The sequence below is a fragment of the Cetorhinus maximus genome, chromosome 15 (genome assembly GCF_964194155.1).
Source record: "Cetorhinus maximus chromosome 15, sCetMax3.hap1.1, whole genome shotgun sequence".
NCBI lineage: Eukaryota > Metazoa > Chordata > Chondrichthyes > Lamniformes > Cetorhinidae > Cetorhinus > Cetorhinus maximus.
In genome coordinates this window covers 97,114,087-97,141,751 of record NC_135893.1, presented here as the reverse complement: position 1 = coordinate 97,141,751, position 27,665 = coordinate 97,114,087, and the positions used below count along the sequence as shown (strand labels likewise).

General features: G+C 45.7%; 1 protein-coding gene across 2 annotated transcripts in view; it reads left to right on the top strand.

Moving 5' to 3' along the window:
• Positions 1 to 27,665, top strand: part of grin2aa (glutamate receptor, ionotropic, N-methyl D-aspartate 2A, a) — a 388,199-nt gene that overhangs the window by 228,472 nt on the left and 132,062 nt on the right. For both annotated transcript variants that reach the window (XM_078559026.1, XM_078559025.1), the window contains exon 5: positions 1,439 to 1,553. In XM_078559026.1, the coding sequence (XP_078415152.1) occupies positions 1,439 to 1,553 (115 nt within the window). The remainder of the gene's footprint in view (positions 1 to 1,438; positions 1,554 to 27,665) is intronic.

The window sequence follows — 27,665 nt, the reverse complement described above, 5'->3', positions numbered from 1 at the left end:
CGACGACCTCACCGTCAGCACAGGAACAGCCCAGATCCTCACTGGCCAGCTAAATGGCTCTGTTTTCAATGTCCATGAGGACCTTGATTTCAGGCCATGTCTGTGATGACCTTGGCGGGCTTCCTCTGGAGGCCTGAGACCTGGAGGGCCCTGGCCACCACCAGTGTGCAACCTCTCCCTCTTGTTGTGTGCCAGCTTGACCTGCATGAATAGAGATGGAAAGAGTGTAAGCAGGATACCTGCCAGGCCAGATCGTAAGTATGCCTGGCATGTGTGGGTGGTGAGTGGTCCCACAGACTGGATGAGGAAAATGAAGGTGTGTGTGAGAGAGTGAATGGTGATGTCCCTTGAACTGGCAGTGAGTGAGGGCCCTGTGGATTGTGATGGGTTTGTGAGTGTGTGAGTTGAGAGTGATGAGAAGAGTGACTTACCCTGATGGAGTGAAGGAGATCATTCATCCTCTTGCGCATTGGGTGACTGTCCTCTTCTGCAGGACGTTGGCATTGACCACCCGCTGCCACTGCCTCCCAAGCTGATTTGGCGATTTTACTGCCCCTCCTGCGGCCAGAGCAGGGGTAGAAGACATCACGGCGGGCCTCCAGTGTGTCCAAAAGGCACTTGCGGGACGTGTCATTGAACCTGGGGGCTACAGTCATTTTGCCTTTTGGGACCATCCTGTCTTCCGTGCAGCAGTTGTGGGCTGGAAGCACTGAGAGGTGCGCGTGTGGCTGCACTTTAAATATGGCGCCCGGTGTGATGAAGTGGAGAGGTGATGGCGTGGCAGACTATTGAAAGCCACCCCCCCCCGCCATGCAAACGGCCTGTTTCCCAGAAATGCATAATTAATGTGGCGGGTTTGGGACGACATGGCATGAGAAGCCGCCATTGCGGCTGACAGGGAAAATGTTGTTTTCCCCACCCACTACCACACTTAGTGCAAATCTGGGACTATTCAGCCCAGGGTTGTTGTGGAGAGGATGTTTCCTCATGCGGGAGAGTCTAGAACTATGGGTCACTGTTTAAAAATAATGGCTCACCCATTTATGACGGAGATTAGGAGAAATGTTTACTCACCAAGGGTCATGGGTTTTTGGAACTCTCTTCCTCAAAAAGCGGTAAAATCAGAGTCGTTGAATATTTTTAAGGCAGAGATAGATAGATTCTTGATATGCAAGGAGGTGAAAGGTTATTGTGGGTAGGCTTGAATGTGGAGTCAAGGTTACAATCAGATCAGCCATGATGTTATTGAATGGCAGAGCAGGCTTGCAGGGCCAAGTGGCCTACTCCTGCACCTAATTCGTATGTTCTTATGCTCGTATATTAATCTATAAAATACATTTAAAAAACAACTTTTCTTACTGTTCAAAGTTTTTAATCCTGTGCTGGACAAGTTAATATTAGCTTTTTTCCATTCATTCCTTACAATGATTTCTTTCAGGTTTATGATGAATGTGACCTGGAATGGCAGAGACCTCTCCTTCACACGAGATGGATACCAGGCCAACCCTAAGCTAGTGGTGATTGTACTGAACAAGGAGCGTACCTGGGAAAAGGTTTGATTTGTATTTCTTTCTTTCCTATTTCAGAGGACAAGCATTAGATATAGTCAATCACCAGATCAGAGACCAAGTGGTCTACCAATTTCCTGTTGTTATCATGAGACCCAGTGTTGCTTTACTGATCATAGAATTTTGCTTGAATATATTCTTTCTTACACATTAGGGTCAGGATTCTCCACAGCTACCGTTAATAATAGTCAATTGTGCACTCAATAGGATGAGAAGTGCATTTCCATTTCTCTCCCTTCCCCACACTGCCACCAATGTTGCAAGTGGCAATATTCTCTTGTTACAAATCACTCAACTTGACAATTTGCTAGTGAATAAGAATGGCTGTTAGATTTTGGCCTTCAATCAGGTAGTAGCTATTTGAATGAGATGTATATATATGTGTATTTGTATATATGTGCTCAGCATGTCTGATAAGAGCATTTACCTCTTAATTGTGTTACACTAACACGATGGACCATTCACGTAGCACTATAGGGGAACAAAACTTTCCTAGATATTACTTTAAATACTTTGTACTTGGATGCATGAGATTTTTTCTCTCAAAATGAGTATTGCCATTAGAGTTGGAGTGAAATATTCAGGTGAAATTTATAGGTATATTTTTCTGTGATGCCCCCTCTTTTACTCATTCTTCCAGAGGTGAGGGTTGCTTATCAGCTGGTGACCTCAGCATTCCACACACCACCACCTACTACAGGTTCACCCAGAGATTTTTCACTCTTATCAATAGAAAACGGAACCTTCCTGTGATCTGTTGTCCGAAACCAGACTCGTCCAACCTTTTCGCGTGGGGGAGTGGGGCACATTTCAATTTTGCTCATATTCAGGGGGGCCAATGAACAAATTTTGGAAAGATAAGGTTTGACATAACATTAATCATCAATTTCAAAAACAAGCTGACATATGGAGAAACAATTTGCTGAGCAGAAAAGTCAATGATAAATTGACAATTAAATAAGTAATAAAGGTGACCATTAAGAGTGTGAAATGGTGAGTGTGTGTCGAGCTCACTCCCAGTCTCAGGGACTGAGTTCTGTTGAAGGGTCATTCGGACTGGAAACGTTAACTGTGCTCCCCTCTGCAGATGCTGCCAGACCTACTGAGTTTTTCCAGGTATTTTTGTTTTTGTGTTGGGAGTGGGTGAGAGTGCCTGTTTTTTTTCTCTCTCTCTCTCTCACACACCCACCAATTCACCCCTCACTGAATCAGCTGGGGGTGGGGGGGCAGCGAAAGGGAGACCTAGAATGAGGCCTGAGGCCTAGCGGCGCCCGAACACAGGTGCCCGCCGAGAGGAGCACCGAGAACTGGGTGAATGCAGAGAGAGAACCGGGGAGAGAGAGCTGAGGGAATGCGAGGCCAGCCGGGGGTGGGGGGGGGGGGGGGGGCGCGGCGGCTGGATTACCAGGAGCAGTGATGGACGCGGCCGCAGCCACAGGTAACCATTTTTTTTTGTGCAAAAATATACTTTATTCACAAAATATCTTCAAACAACATTCCAAAACATTTCAAAATCACCAACGCAAAAATACAAACAGGTTCAAACTTTTACAACACGTATCACGAAATCCATTGATACATACAATAAATATTACATTCATTTTGAGCTGTACAGCCCGAGGGGATTTAAACTGTTCCCAGTCCCTCGGTGCACTATGGCAGAAAGGTCTTAGGCAGCGACCCTTCCCCATTGCGCCTTTGTGGCGGCTGCCCCAAGCTTTAGTGCGTCCCTCAGCACGTAGTGCTGGACTTTGGAATGTGCCAGTCTGCAACACTCGGTCGGGGACAACTCTTTGCGCTGGAAGACCAACAAGTTTCGGGCAGACCAAAGAGCGTCTTTCACCGAGTTGATGATCCTCCAGCTGCAGTTGATGTTTGTCTCGGTGTGTGTCCCTGGGAACAGCCCGTATAGCACAGAGTCCTGTGTCATAGAACTGCTCGGGACAAACCTCGACAGAAACCACTGCATCTCTCTCCAGACCTTCTTTGCAAAGGCACAATCCACCAGGAGGTGAACAACGGTCTCTTCCCCACCACAGCCACCTCGCGGGCAACGTGCAGAGGGGGTGAGACTCCTGGCATGTAGGAAGGATCTGACAGGGAGGGCCTTTCTCACCACCAGCCAAGCTATGTCTTGGTGCTTGTTGGAAAGTTCTGGTGATGAGGCATTCTGCCAAATGACTTTGACAGTCTGCTCGGGGAACCATCCCACAGGATCCACCCTCTCCTTTTCCCACAGGGCCTCTAAGACGTTACGTGCTGACCACTGCCTGATGGACATGTGGTCAAAGGTGTTTTTATGCATAAATTTTTCCACGAGGGACAGGTGGTAAGGCACGGTCCAACTACTTGGAGCGTTCCGCGGCAGCGTGGCCAGACCCATCCTTCACAACACCGGGAACAGGTAGAACCTCAGCACGTAGTGACACTTGGTGTTTGCGTACTGAGGGTCTACACACCGCTTGATGCAGCCGCACACAAAGGTGGCCATCAGTATGAGGGCGATGTTGGGCACGTTTTTTCCCCCTTTATCTAGAGGCTTGTACATCGTGTCCCTCCGGACATGATCCATTTTCGACCTCCAGATAAAGCGGAAGATGGCTCGGGTGATCGCCACCACGCAGGAGTGTGGAATGGGCCAGACCTGCGCCACGTACAGCAACAGCGAGAGTGCCTCACACCTGATGACCAGGTTCTTACCCGCAATGGAGAGGGAGCGTCGCTCCCACATGCCCAGTTTCCTTTTCACCATAGACACTCGCTCCTTCCAGTTTCTAATGCATGCTCTGGTCCCTCCGAACCATATACCCAGCACTTTCAGGCCATCAGCCCTGACGATGAAGGGGACAAAGGATCGGTCAGCCCAGTTCCCAAAGAACATGGCCTCGCTCTTCCCACAATTTACCTTGGCTCCCGAGGCCAGTTCGAACTGGTCGCAGATGTGGGTCAGTCTGCGCACCAACAGCAGATCTGAGCAGAAAACGGCGACATCGTCCATGTACAGGGAGGCTTTGACCTGAGTGCCTCCACTGCCTGGGATTGTCACTCCTCTTATGCCCGGATCCTTCCTGATGGACTCAGCAAAGGGTTCTATGCAACACACAAACAGAACAGGCGAGAGAGGACAGCCCTGCCTGACTCCAGATTTAATAGGAAAGCTATCTGTTTCCCACCCATTGATTGAGACTGCGCTACTGATGTTAGTGTAGAGCAGTTGGATCCAATTGCGAATTCCCTCCCCAAACCCCATTTTGGGGAGCACATCCCCCATGTAGGTGTGCGATATTCTGTCAAAGGCCTTCTCCTAATCCAGGCTGATGAGGCAGGTATCCACACCCCTGTCCTGTACATAGGCAATCGTATCCCTGAGAGCGCGAGGTTGTCAGCGATCTTCCTGCCCGGCACAGTGCAGGTCTGGTCAGGGTGGCTCACCAATTCCAGAGCGGATTTGACCCGATTGGCGATGACCTTGGACAGAATCTTATAGTCCACACAGGTAACCATTGTGAGCAAGACCCGCGCCCTCCCTGTCGACACCATCCTCGCAGCTGCTGACGTTCGCAGCTGCTCCTCCAATCGCAGGCGGGCTCTCTCCCGTGTTGGCTGCTGATAGGCTCACTGTTGAGCCTATGAGCAGCAAGGTGCTAGAGAGAAGCGGACTGCCATTGGAGGAGCCAGCCACGTGCGGACATCCTTCCATCGCACTGACTGCTCTCAGCAGCATTTTCAGCTGTCGCCCCATATGGAGAGGCTTCGAGGTCTGCAAGGCGCTGGGTTGGACAAACCTGTCCCAAACTCTTCATTTTTCCCCCCCCTCATATTGTAATGTTTATAGCTTTGATTCAAATGGTCCTGAAGTGATATAGTTTATCAAAGCAGCGTTATAAAAAATGCTAATTGTATCTTTGCTGGATCAATTCCGTAATCGTTTCAATCTAAAGATTTGCAGCAGTTTTCCTGGTTACTACATTAAACTAAATACTGGAGGCTAGTGAAACAAACCCACATGTAAGATGCAATCTTCTGCTCTCGCTGGTGGTGAACTTGGAGGTGGGAAGGGCATATAATTAGGTGGAATGGTGGCATATCGGATTGGAACCAAGTCGGCTTCCAGACTCTGCCCGAATTAAGCTCTCGGCGGGAAGGCTCATGGTCGACCTTCCCGACCTACTGCCAATAGAGGTCCTTAAATGTACAATCAATAACCACTTAAGGACCTCATCCTGCCGCTGCTGGTATTGACCTAGCTGCAGACAGGCCAGTTACTATGCGGCGTGCACAACAGGTAAACCTGTGCGGGCAGCTTGTCCCACCACCAGTGATGGGGGAGGCCCCTTGATCAAAGACACTCTTCCTGATCAAGGAACTAGACATCGGGAAGGGGAGGGCCCAATAAGACCCACCCCAGCTCTTGCTGCCAAGCCCCCTACATTCCTCTCACTATGACCCTCACCCTGCAGAACCTGCCCCCTGACATTACTTATCTGTGGCCTAGGTCACTCTGCTACCCTGAGACTACAGTGCCCGTCCTCCTGGCAGCAGCCATGGCCTCCCCAGTGGCGCTGTTGAGCACAAGAACTGCTGGCTTGTAATTGGCTGGTGGCTCTTTGTAGGGAAGACTTCTGCCCTGTCCTGATTTCAGGGGAAGATCCACTGGTGGCCTTGCCATTGCCTGATTGGCGGGCCTTCCCAAAAAGAGGTGGTGTGGGTCTCTCACCAGCTCTCTAGCCAGCAGGCAAGACCCCACGGCCTCAACAAGATTCCGCCTGCAGTCTGGGAAGTAGATCCTTTCAAGCATTTCACATGGTTTCATAGTAAATTCCACTCTCACATCCTTGTCATATAGACCTCAGGGGAAATCCTCTATCACAAGTTATTACACTCAGGAAACATTGCGATTACTCAGGTAAAGGTAATTGCATGTCAACAAAAAACAGCTTTTTAGTATCCTACGTCAGGGCAACTTCTATATTGCTGATTCGAGTTCAGTGTAAGTACAAGCAATACCAATTTTCAGAAATGTATCTATTTATATCTTGACATCAAGAAGGCTGAATTTGAAAACATTATATATGGCAATGTGTTGCTAAATCCCAATTTTAAAAATTCAGTAGAATAAATAACTTCATGAAATGAAAGGGCTCATATTCCTTGCTCTCTTCCCATGTGGCAAGAGTGCATCAAGCCACCGTCTCATGTGGTAAGAGTGCATCAAAACACTCTCTCTAGTTGTTTTAAAAATTAATGTTTGCAACAGATTAGGAAGCACAATGACTAAGCAGCCATTCCACTACATAAGAGAATAAGGCCTTTGATGGCAATGGAAATTGCATGGCTCATCATTTTACTTTTAAGCTGTAGACATGGTACAGGCAAAATGGGTTCAGCAGGCTTCCTACTGTATTGCAATTGCAGGTGATATGGCATTGCCAATGCCAACTGTATTGCAGAATAACACATTTTCACTTGGGCCTATTCAGAGAAGTAGCCACTGGTCACTGTTATGACCGATGCAGTTGGTAAAGCTGAGTTATTTTTAAAATCCCAGAGGGAAACTTTAAACAACTGTCATAACCTATAATTTTAAGTGTTATGTTTGAGATGCGACTCTAAATTCAGGAATCAGACCACCAGTTCTTGAGGTTTTACATTAAACTAAATGAAACATTTTATTAATTTACACAGGTTAAAATATATATACACATGGCTTCAAATTACTACTATTGTAACTTTTAACAAATTCCCAAACAATCTCCATTAAGGCAGCAGCAACCCATAGACTTAACCAAACACCAGGCAAAGCATTTTCACCTTACAAATTCAAAATGAGGTTCTTTTCACTTTGGTTCTGTGGAGGCAGTTGGAAGCCTACAGCTGCCTTTTGATCTCACATTGCCTCTGCTCCGCACACCCAAAAACTTCTGAAGTTATACCTACCACTGCTCATTGAATGTAAATTCTCATTGTATCACCAGCCTCTTCTAACAATAAAACCCCTTTCATAGTACCAATTTTATTAGGAATATAAACATATTGCTTAGTATCTGCTAGATAGGTTATTGGGGGTAGGCAGGAATGTGGAATGTTTTCACCCGACTTGAATTCTCTAGTCAAAAAATGCAAATGCATGCTATCTCTCTTACATATCAAAACTAGTACACATCAAAGCACCCAGACTAACTGGCTTTAATTAAATTAAAACACACCTACAGACTAAACCGCTATTTTAAAAGAAAAATCTTTTCCAATAAAATATACATTAATAGCTTCATGACATCATTAAAATGGGCATCAAAATACGATGAAAAGCATAAATTAAAGCTAAAGCACGAGGCCGAAAGAAAGTTTTTTTATTGGAAGATGAGAACAACTGCCACACATCACTCAAATAGCAGATACATCACTGGTGCAAAATCTCATGCAAATATATGCTGCATACACAAATGTCATTATAAATGTGGATTTTATTGAAAAAATAATGAGACAATCCATGCTTAACATTACTAATGCTTCACTCTAACACAATGAGAAAATAATTCCAATAGGTTTACGCCATACAATTAAATGGTAGATACTTTAACATAAGAAATGTCCACTTCTTCATCTATTTTTCCTCTTTCAAGATGCTCCTTAAAACCTGCATCTTTGAGCAAACTTTTGGCCACATGCCCTAATATCTCTTCATGTGGTCTGGTGTCAAAATTTGTCTGTTAATGCTCCAAATGAAGCACCTTGGGACATTTCCCTACGTCAAAGGTGCTTTATAGTTGCAAGTTGTTGTAGTTATTGACATGTGTTGGTCAATGCTTTTATTAAAAGACAGTTAGAATAATGAGCTAATCCTGAATAAGTGCACAAACAGAGCAATAAGTCATCATATTTACATAGGCTTCACCACCACTCCTTGACGCCTGAAATGTGTTTTCCTCCTCATAGAAAAAGTATTGCAGCGGTTTCAGTCTGCAGTGATTGCAACTTGCAGCACGTTGTATGCATTCCCAATGTCACTACCTAATACAGCCATTGGAATTATATTCCCATTGGGTAACTATGACGGAGTAAAACATCAGAAAACTGGACCAGGATTTCCCGGTCGGCAAGCGGGGGGTGGGGCCTGCTCGCCGACGCGGGATGATGTTGGGTGAACTCCCGATGTCACCCCACCTCATTTCAATTTTCAGGTCAGCGGGGGCTCAGCCGAATCAGCTGTGCACCCGCCAACCCGTCAATGGCCTATTGAGGCCATTGACAAAGTAACTCAAGTAATCAATGGACCTGCCCGTCCAAACTTAAGGTTGGCGGGCAGGCTGGGAGCCCTGGCGGGCATTGGAAAAAGCATGAAACCTCATCCACGGATGGGATGAGGTTTCATGTAGGTTTTTAAAAATTTAATAAAAGTCTAAAGCAAAGTGATGGACATGTCCCAACTCATGTGACAGTGTCATGTGAGGGGACATGTCAGGGAAATTTTTTTTCTCTGTTTTTAGCATTTTTTAATGTGGAGCCGATCTCCCTGAGGCAGCAAAAGAGTGCACTCTCGGCTCAGGGAATCCTCCCCTCGCCCGCACAGGGAGAACATAGTGCTTCCTTGCGGATGTCGGGTTGGGTGGGCCTTAATTGGCCCGCCCACTTAAAATGGTGGCGCGCCCCCGATTGGGGGTGCCAATCGGAGGCACGCCCGCTCCTGAACTCCCCCCACCTCCCCCCCCCTCCCCCACCACCCAGTGGGGGGATATTCTGCCCCTGGTATTCTGAAGTATACCCTCAGGAATTGGTGCCTCTTTAATCTTTCAGATAAATTATTTAAAAAGTTACTGTGATTCAGTATTTTGTTTTTTCTCATAGGACAATATAACATTATATTGGGCTGGATTTTATGGGGGAATGTGTTGCTTGCCCCCTGGAAACAAAAGCCATTCGGAAACCAACCATCTTTAAAAAAGGCAGTCCCACAGCAATAACACGCTGGGGGCAGCCATAACAAGCTGAGGGTTGAATTTCCGCCCTGTACTGGAAAGAAGACCTGCCATTGAGAGCTGCCAGCCAATCTGATTGCCTGACAGCTCTTGCAGTCCCAGCAGCACCAGAGCTCAGTAGTAGGCACTTCTGGAACTGCAAGCAGGTCCATCGGACCCAGGTAAGTCCCAGACTTTTTGGGTGGAGAGGGATTGGGCACCCTAGCAAGGGAGGTTGGGGGATGGATTTTGGAGGCCAGGCGTGGAGGCACAAAGGTGGGGTACAATCTTAGGGCGGGTGCCCCTGAAGCGCACATGGCACCTCCCAAAGGATATACCCCCGTTCCTTCCTTCCTTTTCACAAACTCGGAAAACGGCCTTCCCACTCTTTCAGCCTTACACTGCCCAGCGTATTGTCGCAGTAGAGGTGGATTGAGCTTCTTAAGTGAGAAAATTGCCTACTTAAGAGCCTCAATAGGCCTAAGGGTGGATGGGCTATTGAATGTCTTACCCATCCCCTTATTATGGGGAGTGGGTCAGGGATGGGTGGGAAGTCAGTGGGCTAACCACTCAGCATATTTTATGTGCTGCCCTGCCAAAAACATGCCTGGCAGGCGGCCATTAAACCAGCCCATTGGGAAGGTGGGAAGGCCAAAAATTGGTTTCATGCTATTGTGAAACCAGTTTGCGAGCTGTTATGATATGGCAGGTGGTAATTGCTGGGCTGACCAAATCCCAAAGGGAAAGTTGGCAAGCTATCACAATAATTTGCAATTTGTATTTTCATTACGAGAAGGAATGTGCCCGGAAGTCAAAAGTAAGTCCACTACCACTTTTGGAGATTTTAAATATTAAATTAAAAAATTTATTAATGAAAGAAAAGAAAACTTAAACACACAAGATTGTAGTGATACAGTTAAATTTAGTCTTTCAACATTTCCCAACAGATTTCTCCTTAGCTAGTGTCCCAAATAAACTCCCTTTTCCAAGCAACAGTCCAAATAGATTCTTAATCTATAAAGCATCCAGTGATATAACCACAAGGCACCCACTGTTGCTATAAGGGAGGTATTTCACAGCTTCTCTCTTCCTCTCATGTGACAATGGACTTCCAAGGCTTTTAACAAACCTTGCTTTCTGGAACAAGCAAGCACCTCTCTGGGCGGCTAGAGGCTACTTCTCAGAGTTCTGTCTTCGCACAGCTCACCTTTCAAGATCTCACATGTCCACTCACCTCATACAACTTTCAATCTTTCCTTAAATATATTGACTCCCCTTTTGATCTTTCAATCCATTGTTTTAAATTCTTTTTTTGGAAGTTACTTTTCCCAGGATATAAAAATCTTTCATGTTGTCATTATGGCTAGCCCTTTTGGGAAAAGTAAACTTAATAACTTTGGCTTATTTATTTATGATTTTGCCAGTTGTAAAACTTCCAGTTATGTCTCTTTGAAATTCAAACAGCTAACACTTCACTCCTCACTTATCTCCTAATGCAAATTCCCATTCATACTGTATTTACTGGGATCTCATCTTAGCTTGCCCATCTCCATTTCAAAATGCCTGCTTTTACTCCTAATCTCTTTGATGATTCAAACCTTGCAGTCTGACTGTCTTCAGTTTAATTAAATTAGTTACGCACACAAAACACACACACAGCCCCCACAAGCCTGCTTCAGTATCCCACAGTAATATTAGGAAAATGATATTCTTTACAGATCATCTGCTCTGCCTGTCAATGGCAGACCACATTTCCCGCTAGTGGATGTTGGGAATGTTATTTTAATACATCTGCATATCATTATAAGCCCTGCTCACTGGAATCATCCCCTGACATCAAATTTACTGCCCACATTGGCGAGAAAACATGCCAGCCCAGGAAACGTCTTGACAAGTGTGACATGCAGAAGCCGGGACTTACTGTTAACGCCTTGCTGACATTGCGGACACCTGAGGAGCAGAAGATGCTGGAGCCCTACAGCTACTGGATCCTGGAGGAACATGTGCATCTCATGCTGGGTGGATTCTCATGGACATGGCTCTACTGCAAAGCAACTCACGGAAGGTGGAAGCTCTCTGTTGATGTCTGGGGTCTGCTTTGGGACACCACAGTCTTGGCCATGGGCTGCTAAGGATGATTGTCGAGATGGTGGAGAGGAAGGCCCAGCTGTGAGTGGGGGAGGAAGCTGTGCCTGGGGGGATGAGGTTGGGGGGTCGGGGGAAGTGATGGTGTCGTGGGGGGGGTGGGGGGAGAGGGGTGGGCGGGGGGGTTAGGTTGGGAGCGGGGAGGGGAGGGAGTATGGACGAGGACGGTATAATGGGGGAGAAAGCGACATCTGAGGAGGTAGGTGTAAGGGGGAGGAAGGTGTAAGGGAAGGAGTTCGGAGGAGGGAAGGACTTCTGGGGATGGAAGGAATTCAGAGGGGTGCAGGACTTCAGGGGGAGGAAGGAGTTCAGAGGGGGGGAAGGAGTCCGGGGGAAGGAGTTTGGAGGGGGTACAGAGTCCAGGGAGACGAAGTGGTTGGGGGAAGGAAGGAGTAAGGGTGGAGGAAGAAGTAAAGGGTGGAGGAAGGAGTAAAGGGGGGATGTACAGGTTAACGTGCAAGGGAGAGGTCTGTGGAGTTGATTCTTGCCTCCTGGGGCCCAAAATGAGGGTGGACAAGGTAGCGGGAATGGTGCGAATGAAAGAGGACAGAGGGAGCTGGTAGGGTGGGACAGCGAGAGTGCAACGGTAGTGGTAGAAGAGGCAGCAACGGTTATTGGTGGGGACTCAGAGGCAGACATGGACCCTGGGGGTGGAAAGAAGGAGGTTGAGGAGGTCAATGTGGATGGGGGTGGAATGTGCACGTTCACCTGGACATCCTGGAAAGTAAAGGGTTCTGGTTGGTAGGTGACGGTGGGGAGGTAGAAGGTGATGCCGGGTGGGTCAACAGTGATGGAGGAAAGGACATGGGTGACTGGGGGAGAGGAAAGGACTGGATAACTGAGGGCATACTTAACTACCCCCATGCTTCTAAAATCGAAAATGAAAGGAGCCTCATGTTGGGCAGGGACAGGTGCTGCATGGGAGTGCAGTCAGTGGGTGGGTGGAGATGCAGGTCAGCTCAGATGGATAACTGAAAGACAACCCCAGCAGGCAGCATTGAAAATGCTCTGTACATTTAGATTACTGTGATGGAGGAAGGCTCCGTGTGCGTGAGACAATGCTTACACACGGCTCCGAAAGGCCCTGTCACACATACACTTCTCCCTCCAGAATCACTCGTGGGCCGGCTGCGTGCAGCTGAACTGCTAGTGGAGGGCGACGCAGGCAGAGGACTTGTAAAGCCTGTAAATGAAGCTGAAAGACACCATTACACATTATTCAGTGAAAGTGAATATATTTTCAGATTATAAAGTGACAATATGTGTTCACCCATGTAACCACTGATGGTCAGAAATTCTTACCTTTTCCAAGCCTACCACTTCTTCTATGTGCTCCCCTGACAACTGCAGCAGGGTTGGAGACAGCCTGGTTGGCCTTGTTGCTTCTGATGACTTCAGGATGGGTCCTCTGGAAAGCTGAGGCCTTGAGGGCTCTGGCTTGCTTTGGCCATCCTCCTGTGGGCCAGCTACTCCCTGTGCGCTGACAGAGGATGAGGTTGAGGGGGGTCAAGGCAAAGGGGAGTCGGAGGGACAGGACAGCCTCTGAGATTTCAGAGAGGACGACCCAGGGGTGCCCAGCTGCCACTCCTCCTCTCTTCGGGTGGTCTAGGGCCCTGGCCTGACTCCTTGTGGGGAAGGAGCATTTGATTGTGGGCCACTCCACCCTCCCCCCACCCCAGCCTGGGACCTCTCCCTGCTGTTGTCGCCAGCTTCTCCTGCATGAAAACAAATGGAGAGGATGCATGGCACTGCGTGGAATGGTGAGCGGAGCTATGGACAGTATGAGGATACGAGTTCCAGAGGATATGAGCCTGACTGCGATGTGAGGATAAGTGTGTGTGAGAGTTAGTGGTGTTGTCGCTTGAGGCGTGAGATCCCTGCGGATGTGTGATGGGCTTGTGAGTATGTGAGTGGAGAGTGATGAGAAGAGTGACTTACACTGGCAGCAGGGATGAGACCATCCACCTTCTTCCTGCACTGGATGACTGTCCTCTTTTGCAGGGCGTTGGCGCTGACCACTGCTTCCCATGCTGGATTGGTGACCTTGCTTGCTGGCCTTCGTTCAGAGTGGGGCTAGAGGACATCACAACGGGCCTCCACTGCACCGAGTGGGCCCTTCAGGAAGGCATCGCAAATCTGGGGACAGCCTATTTCCTCCCTTTGGCAGCCATCAGTTCCCAGCAACTTCCTATCCCTTTAAGAGTGCTAGCTCTTTGAGGGGCAGCCTTTAAATATGGCACCCAGTTTACTGAAGGCCTGAGGTGACGGCGGGGCGGGCGAATCAGCGAATGCCTCGCTAGCGACCTGGTGTGTTTCTGCGGAATGCATAATTAATGAGGCGGGAATGGAACGAAATGACACGAAAACTCACCATTGCAGCCAGTGGATGAAACATCCTTTTTCCCACCCACTATCGCACTTTGTGAAAATCTGGGATAATTCTGCCCATAATATTGTGTCATGCACAATTTCCTGTATTCTAATATATTACCAATCGTAGCCAATAACAGTACATCCCACCAGTCTTCCTGTACTTGAATTCATTGTTTTCTGTAAGAGATGTAGAAGAATACAACCATGAGGACAATGGGCTCCACACATGAGCAGTCATTGGATCTCAAGCGTTCGTAACCCATTTCCAGAGAAAGTGAGCCTTTTTAAATAAATTTTTATTTTCTGGCTCTGTCCTGCCGGGGCCTTGCACCATTGTTGGTGAGAGCTGTTGAAGAGGTCAGATGCACTGCCTTTAAGGTAGCAAATGGTAAGTAGCATTGAAGCAATTGGAGGATACTAGTAAAGGAAGAGACAAGAAAATGTATAGTATTTTAGGCTTTATGCGTGAAACCAGCATAGATTCTTGACTGCCCCACCCAGAATAGAAATCTTTGGCTGAGACCTCACAGTAGGTGTGAGAGGGCTTTAACTGTACCCTTCACAACCTTGGTGTCCTATTTGACCCCAAGTTGAGCTCAGGCCACATATTCTATTTATCACCAGGTCTGTATACTTCCACCTCCATAACATCACCTGATTCCACCCAGGCTTTTGCTCATCTGCTGTTAATGCCTTTGTCATCTTTACAGAATCGAAGAATCTTTACAGTGCAGGAGGAGGCCATTTGACCTATCGAGTCTGCACTGGCTCGCTGAAAGAGCGTTCTGCCTAATCCCACTTTCCTGCTTTATCCTCATAACCTTGCACATTCTTTCTTTTCAGATAGCAATCCAATTCCCTTTTGAATACCTCAATCGAACCTGCCTCCACCGCCCTTTCAGGAAGTTTGTTCCAGACTCCAACCACCCTCTGGGTAAAAAAAAATCCTCAAATCACTTCTACTCCTTTTGCCCATTATTTTGAATCTGTGTCTTCTAGTTCTTGATGTACTCTTGAGTGGGAACAGTGTCTCAGTATCTACCCTGCCCATTCCCCTTAGGATCTTGAATACCTCTATCAAGTCTCCTCTCAGCCTTCTTTTCTCCAGGGAAAACAGACCCAACTTCTCCAATTTATCCTCATAGCTACAGTTGTTTATCCCTGGAATCATTCTTATGAATCACCTCTGCATTCTTTCCAATGCCTTCACATCCTTCCTCAAGTATGGTGCCCAGAACTGGATGTAGTACTCCAGATGAAGCCTAACTGGTGTCTTATGCAAGTTTAATATGACCTCCTTACTCTTGTACTCAATGCCCCTATTAATAAAACCTAGGTTACCATATGCTTTATTAAGTGCTCTCTCAACACGTCCTGCATGTCCTTCAATGGCTTATGTACATATACCCCAAGTCCCTTTCTTCCTGCACCTCCTTTTGAGTTCCACCCTTTATTTTATGCCGACTCTCCATATTCTTCTGCAAAAATGAATCACCTCACACTTCTCTGCATTGAACTTCATCTGCAATTTGTCTGCCCAATCCACCAATATGTCTATCTCTTTTTGAAGTTCAAGACTATCCTCATCACAGTTGACAATGCTTCCAATCTTCGTACCATCTGCAAATTTTGAAATCATGCCCTGCACACCACAGCCTAGGTCATTAATATATATCACGGAGAACAAGGATCCCAACACTGACTCCTGGGAACTCCACTGCAGTCCTTCCTCCAATCTGAAAAACATTTATCACTACTCTGTTTCCTGTCACTCAGCCAATTTCTTATCCAAGTGCCCACTTTCCCTTTTATTCCATGAGCTAGAATTTTGCTCACAAGTCTATTGTGTGGCACTGTATCAAATGCCTTTTGAAAATCCATATACATCACATCAACAGCATTGCCCTCTATCAACCTTCTCTGTTACCTCCTCAAAAAACTCCAGCAAGTTAGTTAAACATGATTTTCCCTTAATGAATCCATGCCGGCTTTCCTTAATTATCCTGCACCTGTCTAAGTGACTACTGATTTTGTCCTGAACTATAGTTTCCAGAAGTTTCCCTACCACTGAAGTCAAACTGACTGGTTTGTAGTTGCTGGCATTATCCTTACACCCCCTTTTGAACAAGGGTGTAACATTCGCAATTCTCCAGTCCTCAGGCACCGCCCCTGTGTCTAAGGAAGACTTGAGGATTATCACCAGTGCCTCTGAAATTTCCACTCTTACCTTCCTCAGTATCCTCAGATGTATCTCATCCGATCCTGGTACTTTATCAATTTTAAGTAAAGGTAGCCTTTCTAATACCTCCTCCTTCTCAATTGTAAATTCCTCGAGTGTACAAGTTACCTCCTTTCACCCCTCAGCCTGGGTAGCATCCTCTTTCTTTGTAAAGACAAATGCAAAGTACTCATTTAATATCTCCGCTACTTCTGCTGCCTCCACATGCAAGTCTTTTTTATCCCTAATTGGCCCTACCCTTTCTTTTACCACCCCTTTATTATTTACATGCTTTTGAAGACCTTGGGATTCCCTTTCATGTTAGCTGCTAGTCTCTTTTCATGCTCCCTCCTTGCTTTTCTGATTAGTTTTTTCACTTCCCCTCTGGTCCTTCTATATTCAGCCTGATTCTCCATTGTACTTTCTACCTGACATCTGTCATACGCGTACTTCTTCCTTTTCATCTTCACCCCTATCTCTCTCGTCATCCAGGGTGTTCTAGATTTATTTGTCCTACCTTTTCCCTTCAAGGGAATATACCTCGACATTGCTTGCAATACTATCTCTTTGAAGGTAGCCCATTGTTCAGCCACCGTCTTTTCTGCCAACATTTGATTCCAACTCACTTAACTCATCCCATCGAAGTTGGCTTTCCACCAGTTAACTGTCCCTGCTCTGGATTGCTCCTTATCCTTCTCCATTGCCAGCCTAAATCTTATGTTACAATGATCATTGTCCCCTAAATGCTCTCCCACTGTTATTTGATCCACTTGGGCCAACTCATTCCCTAGAACCAGGTCCAACAGTGCCTGCTCTCTTGTTGGACTGGAAACATACTGCTGCAGAAAATTATCTTGAACACACTCCAGGAACTCTCGCCCTTCATGTCCCTTTGCACTATTCCTATCCCAGTCAATATTCGGATAATTAAAGTCTCTCATTATAATTGTTCTGTAATCCTTGCACCTCTCTGTAATTGCTTTGCATATTTGTTTCTCTACATCTCTTCCGCTAGTTGGTGCCCCATATAATACACCAATCAGTGTTATTGCACCTTTTTCATTCCTTACCGCTAGCCAGAGTGATTCTGTCCTTGACCCCTCTGGAACATCTTCTCTCTCCAGTACAGTAATACCATCCTTAATCAATACTGCCATTCCCCCCACTTTTCTTCCTTTCCTGTCTCTCCTAAGTACCTTGTACCCAGGAATATTTAAAGCCCAGTCCTGTCTTTCTTTGAGCCAGGTCTCTATTATAGCAATAATATCATTGTTCTATTTGTCAACCTGTGCCTGTAGTTCACCAGTTTTATTAACCATACTCCGTGCATTCACATACATGCACATTTATCCTGATTTAGGCTTTTTAACTTTCCCCCTTGCTCTGACCTCATCTAATGACTTACAATAGCCTACTCCAGTTCTATCAAACTCTCCAAGTATTCCATTTACCTTGTTACTACTCTCTGATATATCCTCCTTATCAGTTAATGCTTCTCTACATCCCACTGCCAGTTTTTCTCCTCTCCTCTGAATTTCCCCTCAGGTTCCCATCCCCCTGCCAATCTAATTTAAACCCTCCCCAACAGCACTAGCAAACCTCCCCTCAAGAATATTAGTCCCAGTTCTGTTAAGATGTAACCCATCCTTCTTGTACAAGTCCCACCTGCCCCAGAACCAGTCCCAATGCCTCAGAAACCTCTTACTCAGTTTCTCCAGCCACATATTGAACTGTTCAATCTTCCTATTCTTTTGCTCACTAACACGTGGCACTGGGAGTAATCCTGAAGTTACTGCTCTAGGGGCCCAGCTTTTCAATTTCTTCCTAACTCCCTAAAATCTGCTTTCAGGACCTTGTCCCTTTTCCTGCCTATGTCATTGGTCCCAATGTAGACCATGACCTCTGGTTGCTCACCCTCACTCAAAAGAATGTCCTGCAGCCGCTCTGTGGCATCCTTGACCCTGGCACCAGGGAGGCAGCATACCATCCTGGAGTCATGTCTATGGCTGCAGAAATGCCTGACTGCTCCTCTAATTATAGAATCTCCTACCACTATGGCACTTCCACCCTTCCACCTCCCCTCCTGTGCACCTGAGCCACTCGTGGTGCCACAAACTTGGCTCTTGCTACACTGCTCTGAGGAACCATCTCGTTCACCAGTATCCAAAATGGAAAAGCAGTTAGAGAGCAAGATAGCCTTGGGGGATTCCTGCACTAACTGCCTGTTTCTCTTAGGTACTCTGGCGGTCACCCATTCTCTCTCTGCCTGTGTAATTCTTAGCTGCGGTGTGACCACCTCTCTAAATGTGCTATCCATGTAGTCCTCAGCCTTGCAGTTGCACCACAGTGACTCTAGCTGCCGCTCAAGTTCCATAACCTGGAGCTTAAGTTTCCGCAGTTGGTGACACTTCCTGCAGATGTAGTCACCGAGGGCACTTTGTGCCTGCATGACTTCCCACATCCCACAGAATGCACATTCCACATGGCCGAGCTGCTCTCTCATATCTTTAACTTTATATAAAGTGTTTACTCACCTGTCACTCACCAATTGTCTCCCCCTCTCTCTCTTGCGCCTCTTTATGAAGCCTCGCTGCTCTCTCCCTTCCTTTAGACTCAACTATTCCAATCCCCTCCTGGCAGGCCTTCCATTTCTACCCTAGATAAACCTGAGATCCCCAAAACTATGCTGCCTGTATTCTAACTCACAGCTGAGGTCCTATTCACCCTAAATCCTTGTGCACGCTAACCGACAGTTGCTCCTGTTTTAACAACGTCTGAACTTTAAAATTCTTACTTGTTTTTAAATCCTCCATGGCCTCCCCCTTTCCTAACTCTGTAACCTCCTCCAACCATACTCCTCCAATTCTGGCCTGTGTACAGCCCCAATTTTAATCCCTCTAACTTTGCTGGCCTTGCCTTCAGCTGCCTAGGCCATAAACCCTGAAATTCCCTCCCTAAATCTCATCACTGCTCTACCTCACTTTCCTCCCTTAACAAACTGTTTAAAACTTGCTTCTTTGACTAAGCTTTTGGTCATCAACCCTAATACCTTCTTACGTGGTTCAGTGTCAAATTTTATTTGATAACTGCTCCGTGAAGCACCTGGGTATATTTAACTACTTTAAAGACATTATAGAAATGCAAGTTGTTATTGAACTAAAATCAAAAACTTTCTGACCCACCCTGCTCTAAATCTTGGATTAAACTCTGCTCACACTTTGACAGTAGGAGCCCTGCAATGTAGTTAAAGATGATTATGGAAATTGAAGGAATATGTCAAGGTCCTGGATATAAAAGTCAGAAATGGAAGACCTGACCGTAAGATCTGAAGGCAAGTTACTTGAATTTGTTAATGTATCTGTCAAGCCACTTTCTTTGTTGGTGGTCACAGATAATTGGTTCTGCCTAAACATCAGATATTCCTAGTTGAAGATGACAGAGTAAGGCAGAGCATGAGAGAATTACATAGGAACTTGGGGAGCCATACAATGCCAATAGAGGCAATCTATTAGAAGTATCTAATGAGGGACCTAAGGGAATGTTGGCTTCAAATCAAAAGTGAGATCTTGTTAAATTTATGATCTTCAAGGGAAGCCTTTTTATTGCATGAGTAAGGACGACACAGTAAGCGCAATTGAGTTACAATGGCCATGTGAACATAAAGGATATTTTATGTTTCCTAAGTCAATATCCTTTCTCATGTCACTGGACTACAATTTTCAGTAAAAATAGAAACAAGGGTAAAACATAATTTACTCTAGTGTTCATTTTTTTTCTTACAAAGCTGTGAAGCACTAAAGGCAGAGTAATTATTGTGACTTCATTAAGTACTTAAATTTCATAGCAGTTAATGACATATTCAGACTTTCTCCCATGTGTGCAATAAAAATCAGAGTTAAAAAGAAAATATCCTGCAAATGCTGAAAATCTGGAATAGAAGCAGAGTATGCTAGAAATACACAGTAAATTATAGAATCATACAGCACAGAAGGAAGCCACTCAGCCCGTCATACCTATGCCAGCTCTTTGAAAGAGCTATCCAATTAGTCCCATTTCCCTGTTCCTTCTCTGTAGTTCTATTTTTCTATCAAGCATTTATCCAATTCCCTTTGGAAAATTACCATAGAATCTGCTTCTATCACCCTTTCAGGCAGTGCATTCTGATCTTAGCAACACAGTGTGTAATAAAAAAACTCATCTTCCTTCTGGCTCTTTTACCATAATTACCTTAAATTTGTGTTCTCCTTGCGGTGGAAATGGTTTCTCCCTATTTACTCCATCAAAACCTCTCTTAGCTTTTAACACATCAATTAAATGTTAATTTTTTTGTCTCTAAGGAGAAGATCTCTCCACTAGTCACTTCACAAAACCATTCTGGTAAATATTTATTGCACTCTCTCAAAGACTTCAACATCCTTCCTAAAATGTGAGGCCCAGAATTGGACACAATACTCCATCTGAGACCTAATGAGTCATTTATAAAGGCTCAGTATAACTTCCTTGCTTTTGTACTTTATGCCTCTATTAATAAAGCCAAGGATCCCAAATCAACTTGTGCTGCCATTGGAAGATTTGTTGCGTAAATTCACAGGTCTGTCTGCTGCTCCACTCATTTTAAAATCATACAATTTAGTTTATATTGCCTCTTCATTCTTCCTTCCAAAATTTATCACTCCTCACTTCTTATGCATCTTTCTTGTGCAAGTCCTTAAGTATTTGAAAGTCTAGTTACCATCTTCTATAGGAACACTTCATCAAAATTGTTCTGAGTGGGTTTCTCTGTCAAACTATGGAACCTGTATATAATTAGCATTATTTTGTCATCTATTTCACTTATGTAGTCCTTACAGATTCTGGTGGACTTGCCGTATACTTCCAGTAAGTTCTGTTTTTCTTCCAATTCATTCCATTGGAGCTTCCATTGGTTCATGTGAAAGAGAATCATTTACCATTGGAAAGGTAAAATTATGTTTCAAAGACCAAATATGTATTATACTTTTGAAAGAATGCGAACCCTTTCTGAACAGAAGTTTGAAATGCAAACAAATCTTAAGATCTAAGTCATATTGCCTGCAGATACAACAAAATATTATTTTGAGAAGAGTTCTATTGCTGCTTGAGGAACTGATTTCACTGTCATTTCAAAAGTGGCCCTCAGCATAAGATCTAAATTGATTGGTACCTGAAAATTAATAATCAGTTATGGGGATAAATTCTAATTTTATTTACCAGTAGAAGGTGCAGAATTCCTAGAAATAGTTTATATAATAATCAATAACAATGAATGCTACCTCATAATGAACATTCATGGCCTTAGCAAATAATATACAAATATTTCCTCTCAGGCAATTGTAGATCCAGGGGCTTTGATGTAGATAATAGCTTATAAAGTTGTCAATTTTGTGGGCAGAATTTTTCCGTTGGCGAGCTGGGGGTGGGGCCCGCTCGCCGACGTGGGATGACGGGGAATCCCCGACATCATCCCGCCCCATTTAAATATTCAGGAAGGCTGGCGGACAGCGAAATCAGCTGTCCGCCCGTGGACCTGTCAATGGCCATTTGAGGCCATTGACAGGATAATTAAGGCAATTAAAGGCCCTGCTCATCCAACCTTAAGGCTGGCGGGCAGGCCAGGATCCCAAGCGGGCTTCTGAAAAAAACATGAAACCTCATCCACCAGCGGGATGAGGTTTCATGTCTGCTTTAAAGAAGTTTAATAAAGTTTTTGTGATATTTATTAACATGTCCCATCCCATCCTACGTGACATTGTCACATGAGGGGGACATGTTAATAATTTTTTTTCATTTCTCTATTTTTAAAGTTTGAAACACTGTCAGCGCTCTCCCTTAGGCAGCACTTATTCCCAGGGAGATGTGCGCTCTTTCGCGCGTGCTTCCCGTTGGGTGGGCCTTAATTGGCCCGCCCACTTAAAATGGCGGGTGGGCCTGTTTCAGCGGCGGCAATTGGCTGCCCGCCTGCCGCCGAGCAAGTGGGGCCCGCCCGCCCATCGAGGGCAAAATTCTGCCCTGTGAATAGCATTAATTAATTTATCAACCTATTTTATTATATTTATACGCCTCAATACTTAATCAATAATCAACAGCGAAAATGCAAATCACCCATGGAGTACATGGTCAAACTTACCTAAGGTTATATTGTAGCTCTAACCACTTCTGTTTCTTATCATTGAAGTGACTTATATCAGTAGACTTGAAACAATACTTCAACATCAGTGAGACAATATCCATGAGTTAAAGGGCAGATAGTGATTAAAGGAATAGTACACAAATTAAGCTTGCTTCACTGATGTCAGAAGGGTTTGCTTGTGGAGAATCGGTATAGGCCACCTTGGAACCATAGGACAGGACTTTTTGTCACGGAGGCGGGAAACAGGAGGTAGGTTTGATTTTGGGTCAGAAATCTTCCTCCAGTGGGAAACTGATTAAAGTTAAGGTATTTGCATGGGCAAGTCTTTAATTTGTATAGAGACAGGTTTCCTGACCATTCAGACCCAAAGACAGCCGTCACTGAGGTTCCTGGTTGTCCTGAGGGAGAGAGAGATGTGCGATTTGTGCTAAAGCCTTCCACTTCACCAGAGGGAAACAAGACGTCACAGGGGAGCCTGAGGCCTGGAACCTGGGGCAGGGCAGCCCCTCGCTTCATTGATGTTGACCTGGATCTAATGCTGTAGGCCACAAGGAAAAGGAGGGAGGTCCTTTTCCTGGAGGCTGACATGAGGAGACCACCTCATCATTAGCAGGGGCAATCTCTGTTCAGCATTATCTCCCTCCACCTATGCTTCCTCATACTCTGTCACCTCCTGCTCCTGTTCCTTCCCCAATGAGCCATCTGCCTCCTGGGCTTCACCCTCCTCAAGGTCCACACCACTCTGAAGGGCCATGTTATGGAGAGTGCAGCAGACCATCACAGTGACCAAGAGCCTTGCAGGTATTGGAGGGCACCACCTGACCAGTGCAGGCTCAAGAATCACATCTTCAGAAGCCCGATCACTGTTTCAGTGGTTGCCCTAGTGAGCAGGTGGCATTGGTTATATTGCATCTGTGCTTCTAAATGGGGCTCCTGTAGAGGGGTGAGTAGCCATCCCTTCAAGGACAGAATTGCCTTCCTGCCCTGGTGCCCTAAAATTCATCCGTGCACTTTGGGGGTTGGAATGAAAATCTGACGCAACCTGCATTGGCAGAGGATAAAGGAGTCATGGCAGCTGCCAGGAAAGTGAATGCAGACATGGAGGAAGCTCTTGTGATTGCAGACCAGTTGGACATTGTGGGAGTGGAAGTCCTTTCTGCTGCTGGATCTCATTGGCCAGTCACTGGGTATCTTGATTGCCACATGGGTGCAATCGATAATGTCCTGCTCCTGGGGGAATCTAGCAGTGGAGATGAAATCAATGTTCTCCATCCCCGCAAGACCTTGTCGTAAATGAGTGTACTATCCAGCTCTGACAAACAGGGCATCAATGACCAGCGAGATGCAGTAGTGTGCAGCCATTTGCCAGATGCCACTAAGATCCACAGCTGATCCTCGGAAGGAGCCAGAAGCAAAGTTCAAGGCCACAGTGACTTTGATGGCTAATGGCAGGGCATGGCAACCAGTGCTGTGAGGAATGAGAGGGTCAATAAAGAGGGATCAGATGTCCATGACGATCTACCTGGAGAATCACAGTCTCCCCCGACAATGGGTCTCGGTCATCTCCAGGTAACTCCATCCTTGGTGGCAATCATGTGTAGAAGGTTTGGCCTCTGTTGCTTTCCTGCTCTTCTTTCCTTTAGCTGGCGTTCTGCCCTTTCTGTGGAGAGTGTTGCCTCTCATTGCCACTGGGCCAAAATCTGGCAGTTGTCCTCCCATTGCCAGCTGGAGGCTTCCTTCTAAACAGGTGGCCGCTCAATTGTCCTTTGCCAGGGGTATGCTGACCCTATTCAAAACCTGGATGATGAGTGCCCACTCTCCCTGCCATTGTGCAAAGCCAAAATAATGTCCTTACCAAGTGCCCAGTTTCCTTTTGCCCCACTGACCCTCATGGGGCCTGAATGATGCCCACGGCAGGCTACCCTCTCTTTATCCGTCCTCCTTCAGCTGGTCAGTCTCTGAAGGTGTGGATAATCTCTCTGCCCCTCTAAAAATTTAGCTTCACCCATGACAAGCTCTTAACGAACTTTTAAACAGTGTTAATTGGCCTCAATTGCGATGAGAGTGGGATTCCTGACCCGTCCTGCTCCCCGCACTGGAAATTATTGCTGGCGTCTCTTGAAATTAGTATGCTGCCTGGTACCAGTTTTTGGCCCACCACCCCCACTGCCTCCCCGCACCCCACCCCAGGTACCCTTTCCTGTCTTTGGTGTGGGCGGTGGGGGTACCCTAAAATTCAGCCCATAGATTCTCGCTCTTCTTGCAAATAGATGAGGTCTTAACTTTAATTTAACAATCTAAGCCTTGCTGTTTACAGGAATTGGAAAAGTTGTGAGTCTATAAAAAGAACCACTGAAATGCAGCTTGATGGCTGGTGCAGCCCCAAGCAATTTCCCCTGACTGCTATATAATGGTTGATTCAGCAAAGCAGGCAATAAATCTTGCCAGGAATGCCCTGTGAGGCACAATGCACTTGCCAGCAAAGGGAAGAGTTAGCCTCACATCATCTGGCTCAGCATGATTCTAATTTAAACCTGCTCACTGAGTCACTTGGAGCTTAAGCAAAGAGTGTGGTTTAGGAAAGACCACAAAATCTTGTGGGTGTGTAGCCTTTAAAGGGCTGCAGCTCCAATTTGAAGGAGTATAGTCACTTAAGAATGAATGGTCACACTTGGGTACAAGTATTGACGCCTTTCAGAAGGCTCAAAAATAATTTTTATTTTCATGGGAAGAAAGAAGTGACAATGTACCAAGCCTTGCAGGAAGTCAGGTTCAATAGGGGGACAATAGCACTGTTGCATAACCTGACAAGGTAGGGCCACACATGAGGCAGATGGCCCAAGACTCCTTGGCACAGAGGGTTGCCTGTGAACCTATTTCTGCTTGGGCATGCCAAGATCTTGCATAACCTTAATGCTTTTCATCTCATGCACACCCATAAGTCAACAGGAGACAACAGGGCACACAGTCAAGATGCTCACTGCTCTGGGCCATTGCCTAGAACTTCTGTTCCCAATGGGCCTGTAGCTCAGTGGTACCACAGAAGATGCGCTGGGGGACTCCCCAGAAATCCCAACGCAAGGATTGCATGGTAATTGCCAAGGAAGTTAAAATTTCCAATAGGCAATTACCTTGCACCAGGAACCATCCAATACTCCAATTTAAATTGGAGACTTCAGATGGTTCCGACTCTCTTAGCAGAATAGTTATCCAGGAAAAGGTAGAAGGATTAAAACCACTTTTAACTCCTGGGTAACCATGTTACTAATCCCCATTGGACCCCTCCCCCACCGATTAGTTCCCCAACCACAACCCCAAAACCCTCTCATGACCTCCCCCAACTATCCTCCTCACCCCCTACTCTCCCAGCCTCCCGACCCTCCCACCCCCGTCATCCTCCCACTCCTTGACCCCTTGTGGTCCTGACCACCCAATCCCCGCTGACCACTCGACTACTCCTCCCCGACCACCCAACAACCCCCCAACAACCCAAACCCAACCCCTGACTACCCTTACTGCTCACCTACTTACCTTACACATTTACTTACCTTCTCCCTTGTTAGTGCTGTAAAAAGGGGGCAAGCTTTCACATCCCCCAGCACTGCTGCCCTGCACTGGAAGGACTCTGGAACTGCTGCGCTGCATATTTCTCAGCAGGCCTGGGATGGAAGATCGGGTGAGAAATGTGCAGCTTCTGACCTGGGTAAGTAAAAAGGAGTGGAGTGGCAATCTGACAATGATCGCCACTCAATGGAAGTTCTGGGCCAATGTAAAATTGAAAATTTAGCCACTCCCACACCTTTCAAAAGCTTTACATTCTACCACAAACCTAGTTACTTTTTTTCAGCCAGCATGGACTGTTCTTAGGTCATCTGGTACCATTAATGATCCATAGCACCTTGACTATTGCAATGGTCTGGTGACAATGTGCAGCTATATCATATTATTCATAGAGATAAAATCATTGGTTAAGTTTAATAGCACATTATCTGATGATGCTGTGCAAGCTGGCAGTGGCAACCATTCCAGTCACTGGTAGTGCTCTCCCTATGTTGTAATTTGGCTCCAGGGATACTTTCTTCAGGTGGCAATGCTCTGCCATGAGCTCCCTGCAGAACTGGAACAAGCTGAGGCAATTGTCCTCAGTCATTGGCAGCTCGGTGTGCCATATAATCTGATGCCTGCTGATGTTACTGGTTCTCTTCCTTCATCTTGTTCCACTTTAACCAAAGGAACTCACTATATTCACATAAGCAATAAAAAAGAGCAAAGAACCAAAGAATTGAACTAGGTGTTAAGCATTTCTGCATAGATCTGGGACTTTAATTAGGTTAAGGCATGAAATTGGCACAAGCACTTCAGCTCATCAAATGCCACAGACTGCAGAATTGCAACCCAATAGGAAATGGGCACACGGCCTTCTCTCTATTCTGTGATTCTGTTGCACACCTGTTCTTCCTGGCACACTTTAGAATCTATGCCATAATTCATTTGTCTATTTAATTCTTAGCATTGTGGGCCACACAAAGATACCAATGATTTATTTTATTTAAAACACCTCCTCAACACTAAATTGATAACACTTTTTTTAAAAAGCCTTGATCGTTGTCCCCATTCACTTCACTGGCATTCCTGATTGTTTTAATCTAAGGTCCTGAAATGATACCTTGACATTTTAACATGTAAATGCTCACCATAGTTGTCATGAATCCATTTCTCTCTCTCCTATTTAAGTGCTAATGTGGCTTAGTTAAATGGTCAAACATCTCTACTAAAGCAGTAAGAACTAGAATGTCAGACAAATTGTTTCAATGAAATACGAAGCTGAGCTGGAAAAGAAGCTTTAACCGTATCATCAGTAAACTATTGTGTTCCTGACTAGGCTGCATAAAGCTATCTAATAGATCTAGGTAGAGAAATGACTAACTTAATGTGAGAGTTGGCATAGGCTAATGAGACTGTAATCTCCTTGCAGCCATGAGGAATGTATATAAGTAATGAATTTGGACAGTCTCAATTCGCATCATCTTTAAAGTTGCATCGTCTGAGGAGGAAACTCCTGATTCTTTTGCACATTCCATACTATATTCAATCTCTCATTTTAAGGAAGTGAATATTGGGAGACTGTGTGGCCATTTCAAAGGTAAGATTGCATTTGTCATCGGGCAGAATTCTAACAATCTAATATCCGCCAATGATTGCAGTATCATTTGCAACTCTTCAGATACTGAAGCAGTCCATGTCTAGATCCAGCAAGA